Source organism: Electrophorus electricus, chromosome 15, assembly GCF_013358815.1.
Source record: "Electrophorus electricus isolate fEleEle1 chromosome 15, fEleEle1.pri, whole genome shotgun sequence".
Lineage (NCBI taxonomy): Eukaryota > Metazoa > Chordata > Actinopteri > Gymnotiformes > Gymnotidae > Electrophorus > Electrophorus electricus.
The window spans coordinates 4966354-4988394 of NC_049549.1; the positions used below are offsets into that span (position 1 = coordinate 4966354).

A 22041-nucleotide genomic window follows, 5' to 3' on the forward strand; every position below is an offset into this window, starting at 1 on the left:
GCTCTTTGTTCTCCCTGTCTGTCTGTCTGTCTGTCTCTCCCGATTTCTCTCTGCCCTTCCCTCCTGCTGGGGCCATCTGTCTGTAGGCATGCACGGCAGACAGTTTGGAGCTGCACAGTTATGGAATGCTGCTGCCGTGTGGCGACCGTTTCCGGGGAGTGGAGTATGTCTGTTGTCCAGGAAGAGGTGGGGCGAGTGGGCGTGGAGAAACAGAGGGTGGGGACCCTGCCCAGGGAGCGACTCCACCCCTAGTGTCCATGGCTGGGGAGAAAGAGACCACAAGGTAAAACAACCCCTGTTCCTTGCTTACTCGCTGGGATTACACATGTACTCTCTATGATTCTACAATCTGTAATATATGCAGTTATAATATATGCATCCATAATCTCTAATATATGCATCCATAATATCAAACTGGTGAAAATATATCCTTGTTTTACATAGTTAAATGATTAGATTTTTACAATTTGTGTAAATTAGATACCAACTTTATCTTTTGGAAACAGTACCAAGATTGGGAATATTTTATTTGGTCTTGATTGTAATTTTGCAGACTATCTCCCCCCCGCCCCAAGTCCCTGTAGTTCTCCCACCCATTGTCGGTACTTCAAACACCCCATAAAAAGACACTTCATGTAAATTGTTGCGATCTTTCAACCAGTTCGCAGCCAACATTTCTCCAGAACAGATGCTCTGTTTTTGCTGATTCTAGCTGTGGCCAATAACAGCATTACACTGCCATAACCATTAAACATTAAGATTAAACATTAAGATTATGTTTGGCGGGGGGATCTCAGGGGAGTTGTGTTTTTGTTTTTGTTTTGGTTTTTGTTTTTGCTTTTTTGCGGATGTTAAGCCAGCAAGCTGTACCCCCCCCGTCTTTGTTAAGATAATTATCATTAGGCAGTAGTGCAACTGGATCCATGAGAATTTCTCTTCCCACCAACCAAGTAGTACAGATGAAATCTTTTTCCAGAGGTCATGGATATAACCACATTCGCACATCATGTGTCAGAAGGTTCCCACTAACTGATGGAGACAGACAGTACAGCGGGGATTCAGAGTAGCTTTTATGGCCTTATAACTTCCGTTGATAAAGTTTTTTAGACAAACATACACATTTCTGCAGTGAAGAGCAATTTGAGTGAGAGGCACAGAGAATAGCTCCCTGGGACGACGCACAGTTAGAGCAGTAGCCATGCCGCGCATCCCAGCAGCATCTCTGTTGTTCTTTCCCTCAGTGTCAAGGTGGCTCCGCCCACTCCCAGCCCCTCCCCCGAAGCTGACGTAGAGGAGGACGACATGGAGGAAGAAGAGGAGGCCATAGAGGAGGAAGAGGAGGAGGAGGAGGAGGAGGAGGAGACGAACGAGCCGGAGCAGGCCGAGGCGGCGGCGGAGGAGGAGGAGGAGGAGGAGGAGGAAGATGACGAAGAAGAGGAGAAGGCAGCGGTGAAAGACCCCGAAGAGTACGAGTATTCCATCGACTCTGGTCCCTACCAGGCCTCGGACTACGCTGAAAACTTCTACTACGAGAAGGGCTCGCAGGCCGACAAGGGCCCAACGCAGCAGCCCCAGAGTCGGGGAGACAGCTGTGAGTGCCGCCCACCCGCACGCACAGCACCACACTGAAGCGTGCAGTGCGGAACGCGTGTAGCACCACTAAATTGCAGGGTGGCGAAAAGGTCTGATGGCTGGCCTGATCCCCGTGCATCCAAGACTCCTTAAGGAAGATAATATGCTGGAAATGCATTCGCACTGCATAGCTCTCATATCATTACCGTGTCCTAGTGTTAGAGATTGCTGATGAAGCAAAAAATGTGTGTGCGTGCATGTGTGCGTACGTGTGTGTGTGTGTGTGTGTGTGTGTGTCTGTGGCAGGGGTATCTTTGTAGTTGAGCTGAGCAGGTCAGGATGCAGCCTGAAGCCATTACTCTGACTCAGCTGACCCGGCTCTCCTAACTTTACAGCACTCTCAGTTTACACTCGGACCTTCACACGGGTCCTTCCACTGTCATGGCATCTTGTGCTGCCAGACAAACACACATGCACAAAAAAAAAACACATATAGTTTGACTATGATAGATACAGTATAAATAAATATCTGTTAAAGAGCTTCAGATATTCAAAGGTCAGGGCAAAGCGCACACATGCGTAATTATGCAGATAGCCACAACCCACCCAAACACGCACACACACACACACACACACACACACACGCGCGCGCGCGCGCGCACACACACACACACACACACACACACACACACACACACACACACAGAGTATAGATTGGATAGTGCATTTGTTGCGCCTCTTTCTCAGCTTCATTTCAGGCTCAATAACCCTGAGTACTCACAGACTGCATCTGCATTGATCCCCTCTGATCATTCACCCCCCCCCCCCCTTTCTCTCTCTCTTCCTCTCTTTCTCTATTTCTCTCTCACTTCCTCGCTCAGTGCCTTGGTATTCTATTCCTTCTCCCACCTCATCTTTTGACCCGTGAACTGATTGGCCAATCGGTTGATTGCTCGTCTGTCTCTCTTCCCTGATGGCAGTGCCAACTCTCCGCCCCACAGATGGAGTGGATGTTTATTTCGAGATGCCCAGTGACGACAGCGAGCACGCCAACTTCCTCCGGGCCAAGATGGATTTAGAGGAGCGGCGGGTGAAACGCATCAATGAGGTGAGGGAGGAGAAGCTGCGTTTTACCTGGAGCCGATACCACGCTTATGGCTTATTTTACAACATATCCAATATCTGAACTTGAATGAGCTCACGTAACTCATGGTATGCCAATATGTGTATGCGTGCCAGATCATGAAAGAGTGGGCAGAGGCCGATAACCAGTCCAAGAACCTGCCCAAATCAGACCGTCAGGCACTAAATGAGGTAAATCAACTATCAAGGTTGCTGTGGCAACACGTACCACTTCCACAGACGCATGCAAAGTCAAGATGCATGAAGCTGTGGATGTGCCAGGAGCAGCAGGGAATCAACCTTTGGGTTTGACCTTCTTATCATGCACTTTCTCTCTCTCTCTCTCTCTCTCTCTCTCTCTCTCTCTCTCTCTCTCTCTCTCTCGTTCCCTCTCTCTCTCTCTCCTCTCACTCTCTCTCTCTCTCTCTCTCTCTCTCTCTCTCTCTCATTCTCTCCCTCTCTCTCTCTCTCCCTCTCTCCTCCCCTCTCTCTCTCTCTCTCTCCCTCTCCCCCTCTCTCTCTCTCTCTCTCCCTCTCATTCTCTCCCTCTCCCTCTCCCCCCCTCTCTCTCCCTCTCCCCCCCTCTCTCTCCCTCTCTCACTCTCTCTCTCTCTCTCTCTCTCTCTCTCTCTCCCTCTCTCTCCTCCTCTCAGCATTTCCAGGCTGTGCTGCAGACTCTGGAGGAACAGGTGGCAGGGGAGAGGCAGCGGTTGGTGGAGACACACCTGGCCCGCGTGGTGGCCACCCTCAACAACAACCGCCGACTGGCGCTCGAGAGCTACCTGACTGCCGTGCAGAGCGACCCCCCACAGGTGCGTCGCGGCAACAGCCGGGACTCCGCCTTCTGTCACCGCGCATGCATAGAAGTGTTCTCAGCAGAGTTTTGATGTCTAGCATAATATCAGACTTAAGCTCGCTAACTCTTTCATTCTCTCTTCTCCACACTCGCACTCTCTCCCTCTCTCCCTTTCTCACACACACACACACACACACACACACAGCCGGAGCACGTGTTGCAGGCTCTGAAGCGGTACATGGCTGCAGAGCAGAAGGACCGGAGGCACACGCTGCATCATTACCTGCACATCGAGTCCGTGGACCCCCAGAAGGCCGAGCAGATGAAGTTCCAGGTGCCCTGTCCTTGACCAGCCTCTATCTTCACGCCCCTGCATCCTCATCCCCATCATGGGCCCGCCCGTCGGCCTTTCGAATTAAAATGCAGTTTGCAAGAGTTTTAACTTTGCGCACTGAAACGTACAGTACGTGTTTGGGCGTTAAGATCAAGGGTCATGCTCTGGCTACATCAGCACAATCGCACCGGTTCCTTCTGTGGAATTCTTGTTAATCTGGCATGTCAAGCAAGTCGCTGAAGTTCCCTTCTAACTTAATGTATGATGACGCGGTGTGCCGTATGTTCAATTAGTTCCTTTTGACCGATGACACTTTCCCAGGACCTTGTAGTCTTACTAATGAGGGTGGTGATCCCTCTCATTTCTTGTGTCTTTCCTGCCGAATTGAACATAGATTAAAACGTGACAGGAAGTGCGGTGAGTCAGGCAAAGCCTACCGATAGCCGTTTCCTCTGACCCATCGTGTTCCGGTAGCGACAATGTGGGCTTCACTTCCAGAAAATCCCCAATATTGTCTGAAACACACACTGTCCCTTTTCCAAACGCACTTGGCAAAAAAAAAAAAAGAAGCATATCCAGGCATTTCTCTCACAGAAACAAGGCATTTTCCCTGGCTTTATTACAGAAGTTCCTGCTGGAAATTCTAGATCTTTTAATGCCATGTTGTTTGTAACGTAATTGGAGCATCTCTTCATGCACGCAGGTGTATACTCACCTCCATGTGATCGAGGAGAGGATGAACCAGAGTCTGGCCCTGCTCTACAAGGTCCCCACCCTGGCTGAGGAGCTCCACGATGAGATCCGTACGACCCCCTTCACCCGGTCCTTCTGGACCTCGTCTTTTACGAGTGTCTTTTTAGGCTAGTAGGCTAAATTGCTGCAAGAAGATAAAAGATCTAACCTAATAACATCCAACAGATGTACTAAACATATATTTGTTGGAATATTAGAAGGTTTCTTAAGTTTACCTAAACATTTATTGAAATGTTGTGTTTTTGTGAAACGCCTCTTCTCTCGTATCACTCCTTTCTCCCCTTTCTGTGCACAGAGGAGTTGCTAAGGACAGAGCGAGGAGACATCAGTGAGCTCATGACCACCTCCTTCTCGGAGACGCGCACCACAGAGGAGCTTATGCCTGCGGAGAGTGAGGAGGAGAAGGATGATGAAGAGGAGGAGGAGAGGGCCTTCCAGAGCCGCCCATACCCACCCCGCATAGGTATCCCGTCGCACCCGCTGATAGGTGCTGGTTTCGCACTAAAGCAAAGCAGCGACCTGTAGATAACAGGAAATGGCTCACCTTGCCGTTGTGGTTACCTGATTGGCTGGGCCAAAGGCTCACTCAGTAGCGTCCCCATGCTAATATGTGTTTGTGTTTATGCGCTGTCTCTCTTCCGCAATGCAATCAAGACCCGCAGCCGAGCAATAAGAAAAGTAAGACTCCTCACCCTATACCACACCTCCATACTGAGCTGCCTTTTTCGGAGTGTTGTTTTTTACAGCTAATTTTATTCCCTGCCCGCAGTGTCTGCTGTAGACGAGTATGATTACACCACGTCTGAGAGAGGTCCAACCTACGAATACGAGGAGAAGGTAAGAACACGCCGTTTGGTAACAGCTACATAACCCCACTCAATAAGCCTTATTAAATTAATAAATGCTGGACCTTATTGGTCAGTTCAATCAATTGTCTGTTCATGACAATGCAGCACCAGTATTTGACCACTAGAGGTCAGTAGCAGGTTAAAAATCCATTGAAAATATGTCTGTCAGAGGAAAACGCAGATATGCTTTGTTTTTCATCTCTTTCTTCGTTGGAAAATGATCCTTGTATGTGCAAAATGAGATTGTTGAATTGAGTCTAAAATAAGAAGAATGAAATTGGATATAGCTACAAATATTGAGGCTTTTTAGCTAGCAATTTGTTTTCTGTGATCTTCAGATAAACACCTCAGTGGAGCTGAAACAGGTGGTCTACAAGTCTCCGGGAATCCAGAGAGATGAGCTAGTAAGTTTATTAAAAGTATAATCTATGAAATATGATAGAACTATTACTTTGACAGAGGTTCTCTCCTGCTGGCCTACTGAGAGCAAGTGGATCACATAAATAGCTAATGAGATAAAAGAGATATGTACAGATATGTTGAGCGGGGAAGTGTAAGATGCCAGAGTATCAAAAATCGAATCAGCATCCATCCATTTATCTGCGCTTCCCTCTCTCTCTCTCTCTCTCTCTCTCTCTCTCTCTCTCTCTCTCTCTCTCTCTCTCTCTCTCTCTCTCTCTCTGTCTATCTCTCTCTCTCTCCTTGTCTCTTCCCCTTCTCCTTTCTCAGCAGCCAGATGTCCTGGAGACGTTCAACCGCGGCGCGATGGTGGGCCTCCTGGTAGTCGCCGTGGCTATCGCCATGGTGATGGTCATCAGTTTGTTGCTGGTGCGCCGCAAGCCATATGGCACCATAAGCCATGGCATCGTTGAGGTGAGGAACACCCCCTCCCAATCAATCAATCAATGGAGAGGGAGAGAGAGCCATAGTCAAAATGGTAGTGTAGTACAGAAGGATTCTAGAGAAACAGGATGTTTAAGACAGAGGTTCTTCATCAGCTGTGCTAGCAAAGTGCTTCTGAACCTCTAGGATGAGTAACCAGTTTATACTGGAAAAAGCAGATGCTTAAATCCTAACATTTATTCGATGGGTTTTTTATATATCTAAAGCCCATGAGTGGATCGTTCTGAACTGATACAATACAGGAACAGTTTCAAGTTATTTATTTTTTTAAATGTAGCCTAAAAACATATTTTCAGTTTGACATCTGAGAAGAAAATACCAGAAAATCATGTCTCATTAGTCTTAACAAGGATTCATTCTGGAGCATATTTCACATAGCATAAAACTCTACACAGGCAAAGAAGATTAATTCATAAAAAGAGAGTGAAGTTACTAATGACAAATATGTAAAATAAAATTCTAATGTATTTTCTCTCTCTCTCTCTCTCTCTCTCTCTCTCTCTCTCTCTCTCTCTTATTGCAGGTTGATCCAATGCTCACCCCAGAGGAGAGACAGCTCAACAAGATGCAGAACCACGGCTACGAAAACCCCACCTACAAATTCTTTGAGCAAATGAACTAAGGCGAATGACCACACCCCTACCACTCACGTCCTGTTTACTAGCGGGGGTTTCCATAGCAACCTTCCCCTCCCTGATACTGTATGTACATTTCCATGACCAATGTTCAAATTGAAAATCCAACATGGCACGCCTATAGGGAGTTTGCACTAAAACGTTACCCAAACACTCTCGAAAACACAGAGAGAAATTGAATAAGAAAAACGGGGAGTATATATATAAGTTTGGTTTCCCCAGAAATGATTGACTTTTGTTTTGGGGGATAAGGAAAAGTGGAAGGTGTGTTTAAAAGGCTCCACAGGCCTGTTCAAACTCATGCAATCACACAGAAAGCAGAGCAAGACTGGTAGGTTCAGCGTCCCTCTTTGGCTTTAAATATGTGTTTAAAAACATGTTGGAAAGCACTTTTATTTTCTCTTTTCCGTTTCCAAAAGGTTTATTTTGTGCGGAACTGTGAAATGGATGAAATAGTATATTTTTTATTTCTCGGTGTGTGTATCTGTGAGGGAAAATAAATGTAGCCCCGAAACTAAGAAGCCCATTCACGAAAATGTAAATGTTGGTCGGGTGATTGCGTTCTTAAGATCTCTTTGTTAATTCATATGGGAGGAAGGAGATTAGTGGTCAGTTGTTGGGGAACACCTCCCTTGGCCATCTCTCACACCACTACATCAACAACACTCATGTGAAAAGAATCACGGAATCGAACGATTGTTGCAAATATACCACAAACCTAACCGATTAGTGCTAAAGTTCTTTTTAATTATTAAAAGAAGAAAGATTAGAGTAATGTTCAGTCCATTAACTTAGAGAAGAGCATGCTGAATTTGGTGTATGATACTGTAAATGTACTTGTGTTGTTCTTGTTTTGTTTTTTTTTCATTCTTTGTCTGGGTTTCTTTGTTTTTCTTTTTTTTTTTTTTGCTTTTGAATGAAACTAAAATGTCACAGACAAATATGTATATATAACTGAAAAATAACTACAATAGACGTTTTTATCGTTCATTTCAATGCGACGTGTGGAATATTGAACTTTAAAGATGACTTTGTGCTGCTCACACAGAGAGAGAAAAACAATTTCTTAACATGGCTGAAAGAAAACGGACTGTTTTATAAACCAGCACAAGACGACAACACAGTAACTTGACTGAATGTATCTTTAGGTAGACACCGACTCTAAGATTTTTATTTTTTTGACACGTACTACGCGGTCCGCTCAGTAGTCTGTAGTTTAGCTGGACCGGTTAGGCTCTCTTCTCATACAGTAGTTGAATGCCATCGTTAACTGATAGTCTTTAATTAAATGGCGTTGTAAAGGTGGAGCAGTTTAAGTTCCGGTTTGAAGAGTTGCCACTGAAGGACCCATGATAGTGTAGCCCTGGTCTTTTGAGGTGTGGCGTTCAAATTTGTCTCCTAGTTTTCTGTTCGTTGTTAGTCACGTTTCAGTTCTAGCACAATGGCGAGATATTTTGGTATCTTTGCTGTGATGACACTGCATTTAAAAACAAACACATCACTGAATGTTATCCTGCAGCGTAAGGAACATCTTTGCTCAGAAATCATTTTTAGAAAGGAGCAAGATTAGGATTTCCTCTCAGAAAATGACGTTTCTCACAAATAGCAGTTGTTCAGTCACCAAACCTAACTGACCTTCTGTGGTCTTTCCACCAAAAACAGTGACGGAGCTGAAAAACTGGAGCCAAAATCATTTTTACTATCAACACTTTACTCAACAAGCACTTTTTCATCAGCTAAACCATCTTGTAATAGCTACGTCATAGGGAATCGTACATGAATTCAGGATAGTGTCCTGTCTCCCCTCTGTCCTGGAACCAACAATACCTTGGGCAGATGTCAGCAGTAGAAAGAGTTAGTGATTTTCTCTGCATCGCTGTCAACAGGCTGATTTGTATTCGAAAATCATACCTTTCTTCATTGGCTTTACATAGAGAACATTCCCAAGTCTTGGCTGCGTTATGATAGTTAGAAAGTAGCTCGAGCCTGTGTGTAGACCGTACAGTCCTGTTAGGATGTGGGGATGCCAGACGTTCTTGATAGTACAACAGTTTCATGCGTATTCCAAGGAGTAAGACCATAATGAGAATACTCCTGGTCAACTGTCAGTAACACTTCACCTGAAGGATGCTACTCAAGTCATAATGCACATTTATAAGGCACGCATAACATTTTTGTAAGCTAAAACGATCTCTTCATAAATCCTTAATAAGACATTCACAGGGTTAGCTTGTTCTGTGTCACCACATGGCATACATCTGTGTTATGTAATATTTATAGTGGACTATGGTATATTCTGTCATCATAATTGTCTGCAAAAAGATTTATGAATGTTCATGCATCACCTTGGTAGAATTGTCTTATGAATGTGTTTTGATGGCCTGATCTAGGATCCTTTACCTAAAGTGTCGCCCCAATTTTTAAACCAGCATTTAGCAGAGTTAGAACAACGTATTCTATAGTGATTGAATTTCAATTTGTATTCTTCCTCTCATGACAAAAACACTTCCCCCTTCTCCTAACCCAAATGAAAATGTAAACAGTGTAACGGAGATTTAATCGCTGCATTATTGCCTTTTTCAATGCTGTGTTTTGGATGTAATTATATGTATTTTTTATTTACAAGTCATTCTCAATTGGAGATTGGGTCATGCTTCTTTGCTCGTTAAAAATTTGGTGCTGTTTGCATTGGGCTCTATACATATCAGAAGGATTTGATTGAAATCTTGCTGCAAAATTAAGTCACTAGTTAACTAGGCTATGAAACTAAGCACAATTGCATCTAAATTGTTTCATTCTCATGGGCTCATGGTAATGGTTCACCGATTTCTCAAGATCTTTCTCAGCCATTTCCTTAGGAGCATCAGTTTCCTGATTTTCAGAACGCTAATAGAAAGGAACAAGACTGAGGCAAGATAAAATATACCGAATGTCTTGTAGGCCACGTTACAAAATAACAATCCGATAATCCTAAAGAATATGGAATTTTACTTTAAAATGTTGGTGGACCAGTGTTTTAAATGGTATTTTCAAAGACTTCCCCAATGCTTCATTTGTGATTAACAAGATTAAATCGATGCCGAAAGTTTTCCAGTCCTTGGCAATGTGGTCAAAGATTCATTGTAGCTGTAATCAGAAGGTCTCTCATTTGCTGTATTTCTAATGGAACTAATTGGGATGCATTGTAAGAGCAAGCAATCTAAGAAGTGGTTTGGCTGATTGTACTTACATTAAAATGTTAATAAAATTACAAATGACCCACAAAAGCTGATGAGTCTGTCATCTTGTCAACCTCAAATTATGATTACATGAGGTGTTGAAACTCGTCCCAAGTCTAAAACTCTCAAAACCTAGCAGGGTATTGACTCCTAAAATTGGACACAACCTAGCACTCACCTCAAAATAATTTTTTAAAACCACTTTCATGTGTCCTGGAAATACAGGCAGGATCAGAAGTTATTCATTTCATGAACTTATGAATTTATTTAATGAACAATTTTGCATACAGTTATTAATTAACAATAGGTTATATTTCTTAATGCAGATTGTGTGTTCATTTATACAAATATACTTTGAAATTGAATCCATGTTAAGAGATTTTAGGTCAGTGTATTTCTTCTCAAGTCTTAATATATGAACTTCAGTGTGTAAATTAGCCCAAGCCAGCTTTCACCTCAAAATGATAAAGTTGCTGGTATGTAGAATACTTGAATTGCAATGCTGTTAAAGTTTATTTATTTTCAGTATCCTATGTACATATGCATTGCACATAGGCATGCAGTCTAGTCTGTTCAGATTTCATCCTGTGCATGACAATATCTCGGGAGAGCAGATACTTTGTCATGGGTCAGTGCTCCTCCTTTGAATGTTTCCAAAGCTCCTATGACACTTTAGTAAGGCAGATATGGCAGGTTTTGGACAGAAACGTTTTGGACAGAAGTCAAGATGGGCAAGCGAAGTGAAAAGTTCTAAATTCTACATATGTACATATAAATAAATATATGTACAGGGAGAGAGAGAGAGAGAGAGAGAGAGAGAGAGAGAGAGAGAGAGAGAGAGAGAGGGAGAAACAGAGTTTGAGAGAGAGAAAGACATAGACAGAAAGTGACAGAGAGAGAGAGAGAGAGAGAGAGAGAGAGAGAGAGAGAGAGAGAGAGAGAGAGTGAGAGAGAGAGAGAGAGGCAGAAGCCCTGTAACTTCATTTCTTTGGTATTGTTTGCAGTAATAATGTGGACTACAGCTTTGCTGGGTTGTTTTTTGACATTGCCTTTTTGGGGTAAGTCTTGATTAGTTTTTGTAACAATATTCTTCAATAACAATACTCCAGATTTTAATATCAAAACAATAGTAATAATTGTAATAGTTTTACTTATTAAATGCTACTGGACAGTTGTGCTATAATTTGCAGTGATTTAGATGTCTCTTATAAATAATATTATAAGATAGCATTTGATTTTGACTGAAATGTTCTCAAATTTGGGAAAACCAAAAAAAATCTGAAACTTCATTTTTCTGTCCTCTACTGGCAGTGAAAAAAGCTTTATAGGTTAGTCAGTCTCATGTCCATTTGAAGGTGTCCTATTCATTCGTTTCAAAATAATAAAGCATTATGAAGTGGGCAAAGAGTATTTTTAACATGCTGGTAGGGATTTCACATGGAACAGAAGCAGACCTTTTGCTTTTTCTTTCTCCTCCGCGCTCTCTCTCTCTCATTCACTCTCTCTCTACTTATCTCCCTGCGAACAGGTGTCGCCCACGCCAACAACGCAGGCCAACAGTTTGCTACAGCCTTTATGCAAAACTACATTGCCTACTATGACATCCCGGTCTTCCAGCTTCAAATCACGGCCGTTTGCTCCAGCTGTACTGTGAAGGTTAGCGTGCCCAGTCTGGGCTTCGTTCAACAGAAGCAGCTGAGTGCTGGCCAGGGGGCCACCGTAAATCTTCCCACTGGGGTGGAGGTGCTTGGTAGCCAGCGTTCCAGCAGCACCATCCTGATCCAGGCTACCGACGACGTATGCGTGGCCTCGCTGAACTCCAAGTCGTACACCGCGGACACTTCTGTTGTCTATCCCACAAGCGAGTGGGGAGTCAGTTACATCGTGTTCACTCCGAGTGTCACTCCTTTGACAATGAAAAAACAGTTCATGTTCGTCAACGGGCCGAACCGTAACACAGTGACCGTTTTCCTTCAAGCAGCCGTTCAGTTCGAGGGCACCCGGTACGAAGCCGGCAGCAAGCTAGCCGTCGACGTGGACCCGTATGTGAGCGTGCAGCTTCAGAGCGATGACGACCTGACAGGCACGCGGATACTGGCACAGCTTGCCGTGGCCGTGTACGTGGGCCACACTTGCACCTGGCAGTTCGGAAAATGCAACCACGTCTTTGAGCAGCTGCTGCCCGTGCCAAGCTGGGGCACCTACTTCCTGGTGCCTCCTCTGGCCATCCAAAGCCAGTATGACAGCGTTTTCGTCCAGGCATCGCAGCTAACAAACGTGATGGTCCGGTCCGACACTTTGACAATGAACAACAAAATAGACGTCGGGCAGGTGGTTGAATATAAACTCCAATTTCCAAAAGCCTTCAGTATCACTGCAGACCACGGTGTGCAAGTCCTGTTGCTGTTCAATGGGGTGCAAGTGTCATGGTCGGTAATATATGACTCCTTCCTGGTGAACCTGGTGCCTAACAATCGCTTCGGCTACTCCTATGTTCTGAATGGGCAAGATGGCTTTGACAACCGAGCACTAATAATTGTGCCAACCAAGGACAGTGCAGGGGTACAGTTTGATGGCACACCCTTACCTAGTACCATCCAATGGAGGCCAGTGGAAACCAGCGGGTTTTCCTGGACTGAGCTGGTCTACCAGCCAGGGGTAGGAAAACACAGCGTGAGCCATGCTAACGCACCCCTAGGACTCTACAGCATAGGACTGGCACTGATGAACGGATACGGAGCAGCAGCCGTATGCACAAAGCCAGGTATGTAGGAGTTGCCCTTTTCCTGTGCTTTTCCTGGGAATGTGAGACAGCACATTTATGTTACACTGCATCTTTTCCGCTGGCGGAAACGATAATAAGATGAATCAATAGAAGAAGGCAAAGCCGTCATCTAAAAGTCCAGGTTATACTGGAATGCAAGTGTATTGTGGGGCAATAAAGTGTTTCAAAGTGCAATAACAACCTTTGGATTTTAGTTCCTTATAACAGTAACAGTGTATAATCTGTTGCATATTTTGAGTGTGTTATGTATTATATTGATGCAAATCAATAGAACGCTGCTAAAACATTCTGATTTGACTCTTGCCTCCCAATTCTAACAGTACCCGTGAACTGTTCCGTCGCCAAATGCAGTAAGGATGAGGAATGTCAACTGCTGGCTTTTATTCCAACATGTGTGATGCGACCTCAGTTTGGAACCTGCTGGGCGATGGGAGATCCCCACTACCGAACATTTGATGGCCAGTACTTTGACTTCATGGGCACTTGTTCCTACATCATCACCAAGAGCAATGGCACTGCTCCAGCGTTCCAGGTTCAGGCTCAAAGTGAGAACCGAGGTGACATCTGCATGTCCTTTGTCACTCTTGTGACTGTGAACGTCAGAGGCATGACCATTACGATTGATCGTTCACAGAGAGGTCGAGTGCGGGTAAGCTTTAGCTTTAATACAAACGACCGGGTATTTTATCGTTCCATATCAGGCGGTCAAAAAACTTGCCACATATAGTGCCTATGTTGTCAAGTGATGCATGAAGGTGAGGATGCACTAAACCAGTTGTACTTCAGCATGATCTGGCAGGGGTTTCATTCAAAGACCATTTTCTCCGGAGTTTCGTGAAAAATAGGAATGGCCTCCCTTTACACAAGTGTAAAATGCATGAACTGCATGTTTATAGTTTTAATTTACCGCTGTCTTCGTCAGCAGCAGGTTTGAATGTGACAACAAATAGGTTCACTATGAAATCTAGATCATAATGACGCAAACTATTTAAAAAAATAACAGTGTATCTGCCATTTATTGAGCTGTTAAATGTGAGTAAGCTTGGCTACTCTTGGGTTTATCCTGTATTTCTAAGCATGCTTAGTATGTTAAACGCCCGCTAATATCACCCAGAGTTGTCTCATCTAGGCTTATAACCAGGTTACAGTAATACTATCAGCACCCAAAATAAGATGCTGCTGCAATTTCATGTTTTGCAATCTATCATGTCTGTTACTTTTTTTAATCATGTGATTTCTCCAGATTGACCATAGGGTCTGGAGTCTTCCTGTTCGACTCGATGACGCCGGAGTAAACGTGTCACAGTCGGGCATGTACGTCATCGTCCAGATGTCGTTTGGGCTAGCTGTGCAGTACGACTGGCATAGCTACCTCCTGGTGAGCCTGCCCGCCACTTTCATGGGCAAAGTGTGTGGCCTGTGTGGAAACTTCAATGGCAATCCGAACGATGACCTAACCGCTCCGTCTGGCGCCGGGGCTTCCGGCGTAGCGGAGTTTGGCCGCAGCTGGAACGTTTCCGACCAGATGGCCGGAACGCAGTGTGTGGATGACTCTGGCAGTTTGTGTCACCGCTGTGACGAGGCAGCGCTGAGCACGTGGAAAGGAGGCAGCCAGTGCGGAATCCTGAACTCCACAAGCGGCCCGTTCGGCCACTGCAATTCTGTCATTGACCCAAATGTCTATTTGCAGAATTGTCTCTTTGACACTTGCATGGCTAATGGGTTCTGGTACTACATGTGCAAGGCTCTTGAAGTGTATGCGAGCATCTGCCAAAGAGCTGGAGCACAGCTGACAGACTGGAGAAGCGTTTCCAACTGCAGTAAGTAATTGTTCATCTTGTCAAAAGTACCATGAGTACCAAGAAATGCGTTCATAGTACATATCTTACTGTGTTAATGCAAAAACCCAGATGGCCATGTTAGTGGAGACTTAAATGTTAACCCAGCTGCCACACATCCGAATAGAATGAAGAGTTTGCTCATTGCTGATGGATTTATTCATTACTGTTAAAATAGCACCTTACAAAGTTTTAAGTGATCGAAGAAGTAATGGTGACTCAGAACCAGTCTGTCTTGGTTCTCTTACATAACACTGCTGCCATTGATACAGATGACTATGACATTCGGTTTCGATCAGGGCTGGCCTCCCTTACTCATTCTTTAGATCCCAAATATGTGGTTGGACATGCAAATGTCATTCAGTACCCTGTGGAATCCCCCAAGGCTGTATTCTGGATCCTTTTATTAATTTACATATACCAGCACTTCCTGGCTGGTATAAAGTAAATAAATTACACTTATTTACATCAGTATGCACATAACATGAAGCAGTATTTATTCTTAGGCACTGGCATTTACATGTCTATCAGCTTCACATACACCAGAAGGAGGGAGACCAGTTTTTAAACCCTTCAATGTCTACCAGTATGTTTTACAACTGATTTTAAGATATTTTTATTCATGACAATTGTCTCATGGTCTGCCAGTTGTCTCATGGTCTAGCCCATCAAAATCGCAGCAAATTAACTGTTAGACCTGACACTACTGACACTCTTAGAAGTTCAAAATAGAATTCTAATGCTACTCATTTGTTTAATCACATCTAATGAAGTTTATTCGCTTATATTTAATTCAATTTAGTTGGGAATTTGTGTTAAACTTTGTTGTTTATCAGTTCGCTTTCTCTTTGCATTTTAATCTTTAATAGTTATTAGTGTGTTATCTTTCTAACTGCATTTTTAAAAAAGTGCTAATTCAAAAAGTGCAGCTAGACAGTTGAGGTAAAGCAGTGTAGCTGAACTCATCGCCACGCTTAACTGTCTGCAGCTTACGTCTGCCCTGACAACAGCCATTATGAGCTGTGCGGAAGCGCCTGTCCTGCCACCTGCTTGGATCCACAAGCCCCAGCGAACTGTACCCTGCCTTGCGTGGAAACCTGCACCTGCGACCCCGGCTTCGTCCTGAGTGGGGTAGCATGTGTACCCTCAAACGCCTGCGGCTGCGTGCAAAACGGGATCCACGTCCCCGCCGGGGGGTCCTTCTGGGCTGACGACGGCTGCCACACACTGTGCCAGTGCCCAGCCGACGGCGGGCATCTGGACTGCAAGAATGTAGGCTGCAGGGCCGGTCAGCAGTGCAGAATAGAGAAGGGTGTCCGGGACTGCTACCCCATCTCTCGGAAGTCTTGCTTGGTGTTCGGTGACCCCCATTACTCCACCTTTGACGGGATGTGGTTCAACTTCCAGGTATTCCTCAGCCGGAATTGGTTTTGTTCTTAGCCGGGTCTGAGGGCTCCGAGAGAGAGCACCGCGACACTGGGCCAACATGCACGCGATCGTGTTGATTGATCAAGCGCCTGTACCTGCAACGTTTCACGGGAATGCGAGGGAGGGGCGACTGCACGAGAACGTCATCTTTCTTTTGTTTCTTTTGACAGGATGCCTGCGTGTACCAGCTGGTTGGGGTGTGCGCCAGTGACCCTGGGCTGGTCCCATTTAACGTACTGGTGCAGAATTACTTCCGGGGAAGCAGAGAAGTGTCCTTTACAAAACTGCTGCAGGTCAACGTTTACAACCTCAGCATTGTCATCAGCAAAGAGCATAAAGGCTCAGTTATGGTAAGTTAATAAGACAAATCGCACACCTGTCACCAAATAATAACTAATAAAAGCCTGTATATTGCATGTACAGTTAGCATAAAGCAATATTCTAGTTGTGACTTCAAAACAACTATATTTTGCTGTAGTGATGCAATTCCTTAATCAGACTAGATGCTTGCATTTTTCTGTTTCAGGTCGGTGGTGTACTGCTGAACCTGCCCCTGCTACTGAACAACGGTCACGTCTCTGTGTTTAAGAGCGGCTGGTCGGCCGTAGTTCAGACATCATTCGGCCTGACCATTGCGTTTGACTGGGACAGCGTTGCGTCGGTCAGTCTCCCCAGTACCTACATGGGTGCAGTGTGCGGCCTGGGTGGTAATTATAATGGAGTACCCCAGGACGACCTGAGCCTGAACCGGACGAACTCGTCCTGCAGCTCAGCAGAGTTTGGGGCCAGCTGGCTCGCGGCAGGGAGCACAGACTGCGTCAGCAGCTTCGTCGGCGGCTGCTTGGATTGCAACGTCAGCCAGCAGAAATATTACGAGTCCGGAGACTTTTGTGGGCTCCTGGTCAACCCCGACGGCCCTTTCACGGAGTGCCACACCGTTCTGGACCCAGAAGGCTTCTTTGAGGGTTGCGTTTATGATGTCTGCAAGTACCGTGGCAGGAGAGATGTGCTCTGCCAGGCCATTGGTGCATACACGTCTGCCTGCCAAGATTTAGGAGTAGGAGTTTATTCTTGGAGAACCGCTCAATTCTGTGGTAAGCAAAAAACTGGAAGTTAGATCCAGACATTTTTAAGAAAAAGAACAAAGTTAGAATCCTTGTGAAATTTGTGGTTGGGGTAAAAGTTGATGGCAGAGCATGACCATGACCAGAAATGTACTACTGTATTCTCCCTTTAAGAATGAGGTTGGGGGGAAAAATGACACAAAAAGTGTGATGTCATTATATTTGATCACAGAGAGGAACCATTTTCCTGGAACATGACTTGGTCCTTTACCATACAGTGAGAAACAAACTCATCATCTTGAAAATTCACTTTAACAATCTTCAACCACTATCTCGCACTGTGCTCTGTTTTAAGCCTTCTAATATTCCCTATTCTGTCTTTGTTAGGAGTTCGGTGCCCTCCCCATAGTCACTATGAGGTTTGTGGACCAGGCTGTCCAACTACTTGTCAAAGCCTGGTCTCCCCCTTCAGCTGTGAGCACCCATGTAAGGAGGCTTGCGTGTGTGACCAGGGTTTCGTACTGAGCGGGGACAGCTGTGTCCCCTTAGCCCAGTGCGGCTGTCTCTACGAGGCCCGTTACTACTTGCAAGGGCAGGTGTTTTCCCCCGACGGCCTCTGTCAGAAGGAGTGCACGTGCATGCCACATGGTCAGGTAAGCTGCAAGCTTTTCCGATGAACTGTGTGAGAAGGAAGCTTTTCACATAGGAAAACCGGCTCTGTTCCAAGGGGTCTTGGCTCTGATCCCAGCTGATAATGACACAGCTGCTGTCAGTGGAATCGTTAGAATTGCTGATTTCTGGGGCTTCTTGGAATAACTAATCCTAGCAATTGAAAGTGAATGTATTCTACAATATTTGCCGGTGAGAACTGCAAACAAACACCTCAGTGGAAGACCACTATGAACGTGATAATGAGATCTCAGGAACGCCTGTGAAAAAAACACTTTTGCCCAGTGTTTGATACATGCCGTAAACGTGTTTATAATGGTGTTGTAGCATTGCAGGTGTTCTCCGCCCTTTGAGTTTTTGGCTTGTTCTCTACTTTCATGAGTACAGAGCATCGCAACCTCAGCATTAAGCACAGTACCGTTCTGTAGGTGGTGTGTAAAAACTCCTCGTGCAAGCAGAAGGAGAAGTGTGAGCTGACGGGCGGCGTGCGATGGTGCCGGCCCGTGGACCACGCGGTCTGTGAGGCCCTGGGCGACGCACATTATGTGACTTTCGACGGGCTTCATTTCGACCTCCAGGGAACCTGCACCTACACGCTGTCTCAGGCCTGTGGCGTGGAAGGGACTGACCTCGTACCTTTTTCTGTTCTGGTGGAGAACGAGAGATGGTGGCCCAACGGGGCCTTCGATGTCTCCGTTACCAAACAGGTGTCACTGATGGTGTATGGGTACACCTTTGTCTTGAGACAAAACATGGCCCAGATTTTGGTAAGCGAGAGTCCTCGGATTTCATATCTTGATGACTGAGTATGCTGCTACGGTACATTGTTAAGTTTTTCAACAACAAAAAAAGTGTTCCCCATGGCTTTGGGAGTTTTGGTTTCATGATGAACCTATTCAAACATGAAAACCCCTTTTATTACTCATGTGAGTTTCCTAGCAGGTTTTAATCTTAGGCTATTGTTATAATTTCCATATATCCTGTCTTTTAGCAGGTGAATGGGGTGTTGACTGGCCTCCCATGGAGTTTGAATGACAGTAAAGTACAGATCTCTAAGGAGGGTACGAGCTACATCATGAAGACTGACTTTGGTGTCCGTGTGACCTTCAACCTCGCATACTACGCCACCGTCTCTGTCCCGGCAACCTATCATGGCAAGACCTGTGGTCTGTGTGGCAACTTTGACCGAAATGCTTCAAACGATTTCTCCCTCCCTGGTGGTAACACCACGAAGGATGCAAACATCTTTGGCAAGGCCTGGGCGGTTCCGTTTCCCGTGGCTACCTGTGTAGACGGGCCCTATGGCAACCGGTCCAAGGACTGCGCTCTGGCCCTGGCAGCCGTGTTTGCGAGACCGACTTACTGCGGGTTGCTCTCAGACCCGGCAGGCCCCTTCACCGGCTGCCATGCTGTGCTGGACCCGGCAACGTATTTCCGAGACTGCGTCTCCGACGTCTGTACTTCTGGTGGCAGCACCTCCGTGGCCTGCGAAAGTACAGCAGCCTACGTCCTCCGCTGCCACATGGCAGGCGCAGCGATCAAGACCTGGAGGACAGACGCCTTCTGTCGTAAGTAATCCCTGTCAGCCACTGATCGAGGTTGAAATTTGTTTTGCGTCGTTGTGTTTAGTAGTATTAGCAGTATTCATTAGTGGAATATAACAGAAACCAATATTAAATGTCTAGCATTTCCTTAGACAGTTTTGCACGTTTCAGTGATTTGAGCGTGTCTTCATTGTGGCGCTCTAGCGATGTCCTGCCCGGCAAACAGCCACTACGAGCTGTGTGCAGACGCGTGGTCCGTGGCTTGCCCGGGCTTAACTGCTGTCTCTCAGAGCTCCATGTTCTGCAGCGAGGGTTGCACCTGTGACCTAGGCTACCTGTTCAATGGCGACCTCTGTGTCCAGTACCAAGAGTGCGGCTGTTACGAGGGCGGAAGAACGTATAAGGTGAACTGAATTCATCCGAGATTAATCCAAGATTAGTTTATATAAAAGTTTATATATATATATATATTTTTTTTTTTTTGTTTGTTTTTTGTTTTTTTTTTGTGTGTGTCTGTGTTTGTGTGTGTGTCTGTGTGTCTGTGTTCATTTCTCCAGCCTGGTGAGGTCTTGTACAAAGCTCAGTGTCAGCAAAGGTGTGTATGTGATCCAGGGACAGGTGTCACCTGTGCGTCCTACACCTGTCCGAACAGCACGCAATGTCTGCTCAGAGATGGAGTCTTAGGATGCTTTCACTCAGGTTGGCCAGTGTTACCTACATCACCCTGTTCTCTTCATATAGATACTCACAATCTATAGAAACAGAAAGCATTGTGTCATCAGCAGGAAAGCCACACACCTCATGGGGGAAAACAGTCTGTGACGTTTAAAAGGGATTGGGAATTTGCGGCACAAGATGTCACCCTTCAGACTGAAGAAAGAGCCAGATATATAGAAAAACACAATCTGATTGGACTCCCTCGGTCTCTCTTTTGTATCCCAAACGCATTGTGGAAAAATAACCCCACAGAGTAGCCAGCTGTCTCTTATTTTGACTTAGCTAATCAATATTGTCTTTTAGATGTCACTAACATTAGCTAACATTGTGATCAAAATGAACTTATATGAAAATCATTTCTCATTTCATTTTGGCATATTTGCAGTTTAACTTAAAACCAATAAAGAGGAGTGTGCGGCATTGGTTTCCCCGTGGAGTGGGCGTGGGCTAAATGTGGTCTATCTCTATCACATATGTTATATCTTACACATAATGCTAAAGTAATATATAATATAGCAGCTTATCATGTTGCATAGAATTTTTAACAGTAAAACAGGATCATGGACTGATTATGTGTTTCAAAAGAGCATTCCCTGTTAACATTCATATTTACATGTTTATTTATCTCACAAATTCCAGATTAAAGTTGAAAATGTTATTTTTCTTGAAAATAGTCCAAAACTTTTTTTAAAAATACTTTTACCTTTAAAGGCTTCAACTAGTGTATATCACACAAGAATGACTTACAAAAGCTTTAGTTGTCTACCCTGGAAAGTATGCTTAGCTAGCACAAATAGGATAAACTCCAAAAATACCCTCAAACCGAGATAATTCCAGAAACAATTCTGTGGTACGTAAAAGCAACAATTCTGTGGTACGTAACACCGTCAATTGTCATAGCTCCTTGTTGCTTCTACTGCGTTCCTGTTCCCAGATCCGTGTAAGGACGCCCACTGCCGAGATCAGGAGGCCTGCCGTGTGAAAGGGGGTCGCGCCACGTGCGCGCCCCTCTTTAACGCCACCTGCTGGTCCTGGGGGGACGTGCACTACCAGACCTTCGATGGCTTTAGCTACGACTTCCAGGGCACATACAGGTACATCCTGTCTCGGACCTGCGGCAGCCTGGAGGACCTGGTGCCCTTCTCTGTGATGCAGAGCAGCAGCGACATAAGCATCAGCAATGTGTCTCTGGTTCGAGACATAGAACTGGATGTCTATGGCGTTTCCATCACCATTGAGAAGTTTCAATGGGGCCAAATAATGGTAAGAGTACAGTACTTAAAAAATGTTTTAGTCACATTTCCGAACACTGATACAATGTTTTCTATTGCACTGAATAACATTTGCACTACTTTTCTGCTGCACTAAATAACCTGTGATTTTGCTCATGGCTCACACACGCCGAATTATGATCTCCGCTGGCTTGCACGGCCGACAAGGCTTTTCAGATCCAGTCGTAGGGCCGCACAGCCCAACAGCAGATCAAGGGCATGATAATGACCTGACGCAGTTAATGAGTTGTTACATTCATATAATTTGTTAGATGTGTGTGTAAGATGTGTGTGTAAAATACATTCTTTAAGCTGTTTGTTGTTGTTGTTGTTGTTGTTTACTAAGTAAAATGCTTTATTACTATTCCTACTCCTTTTGTTGACGTTATTTTTTGGAATTCTTTTTATTTAAATTTCAATTTTTTTTTTAAATATATACCTATGATGTGCTAGTATGAGATTTGTGTAAATGCTTTAATAATTCAGTGTGCTGTCTTTGGGTGTCACTGCACAAAAGCTCAGGGTCTGGTTCTTAGAAACAGCT

At 44.9% G+C, this 22041-nt stretch overlaps 1 protein-coding gene across 2 annotated transcripts in view; it reads left to right on the top strand.

The window, feature by feature from the left end:
* aplp1 (amyloid beta (A4) precursor-like protein 1) overlaps positions 1-10229 on the top strand; it is a 37585-nt gene extending 27356 nt beyond the window's left edge. Inside the window, exons 5-17 of one of the 2 annotated variants that reach the window (XM_027027678.2) lie at positions 87-283; positions 1242-1591; positions 2553-2680; positions 2812-2886; positions 3348-3506; positions 3696-3824; positions 4528-4627; positions 4873-5040; positions 5232-5255; positions 5347-5414; positions 5764-5829; positions 6155-6298; positions 6852-10229. In XM_027027678.2, the coding sequence (XP_026883479.2) occupies positions 87-283; positions 1242-1591; positions 2553-2680; positions 2812-2886; positions 3348-3506; positions 3696-3824; positions 4528-4627; positions 4873-5040; positions 5232-5255; positions 5347-5414; positions 5764-5829; positions 6155-6298; positions 6852-6950 (1707 nt within the window). In that variant the 3' untranslated portion in view covers positions 6951-10229. The remainder of the gene's footprint in view (positions 1-86; positions 284-1241; positions 1592-2552; positions 2681-2811; positions 2887-3347; positions 3507-3695; positions 3825-4527; positions 4628-4872; positions 5041-5231; positions 5256-5346; positions 5415-5763; positions 5830-6154; positions 6299-6851) is intronic. The other variant, XM_035534236.1, reaches the window with a different exon arrangement.
* The last annotated feature ends 11812 nt before the right edge of the window (positions 10230-22041 follow it).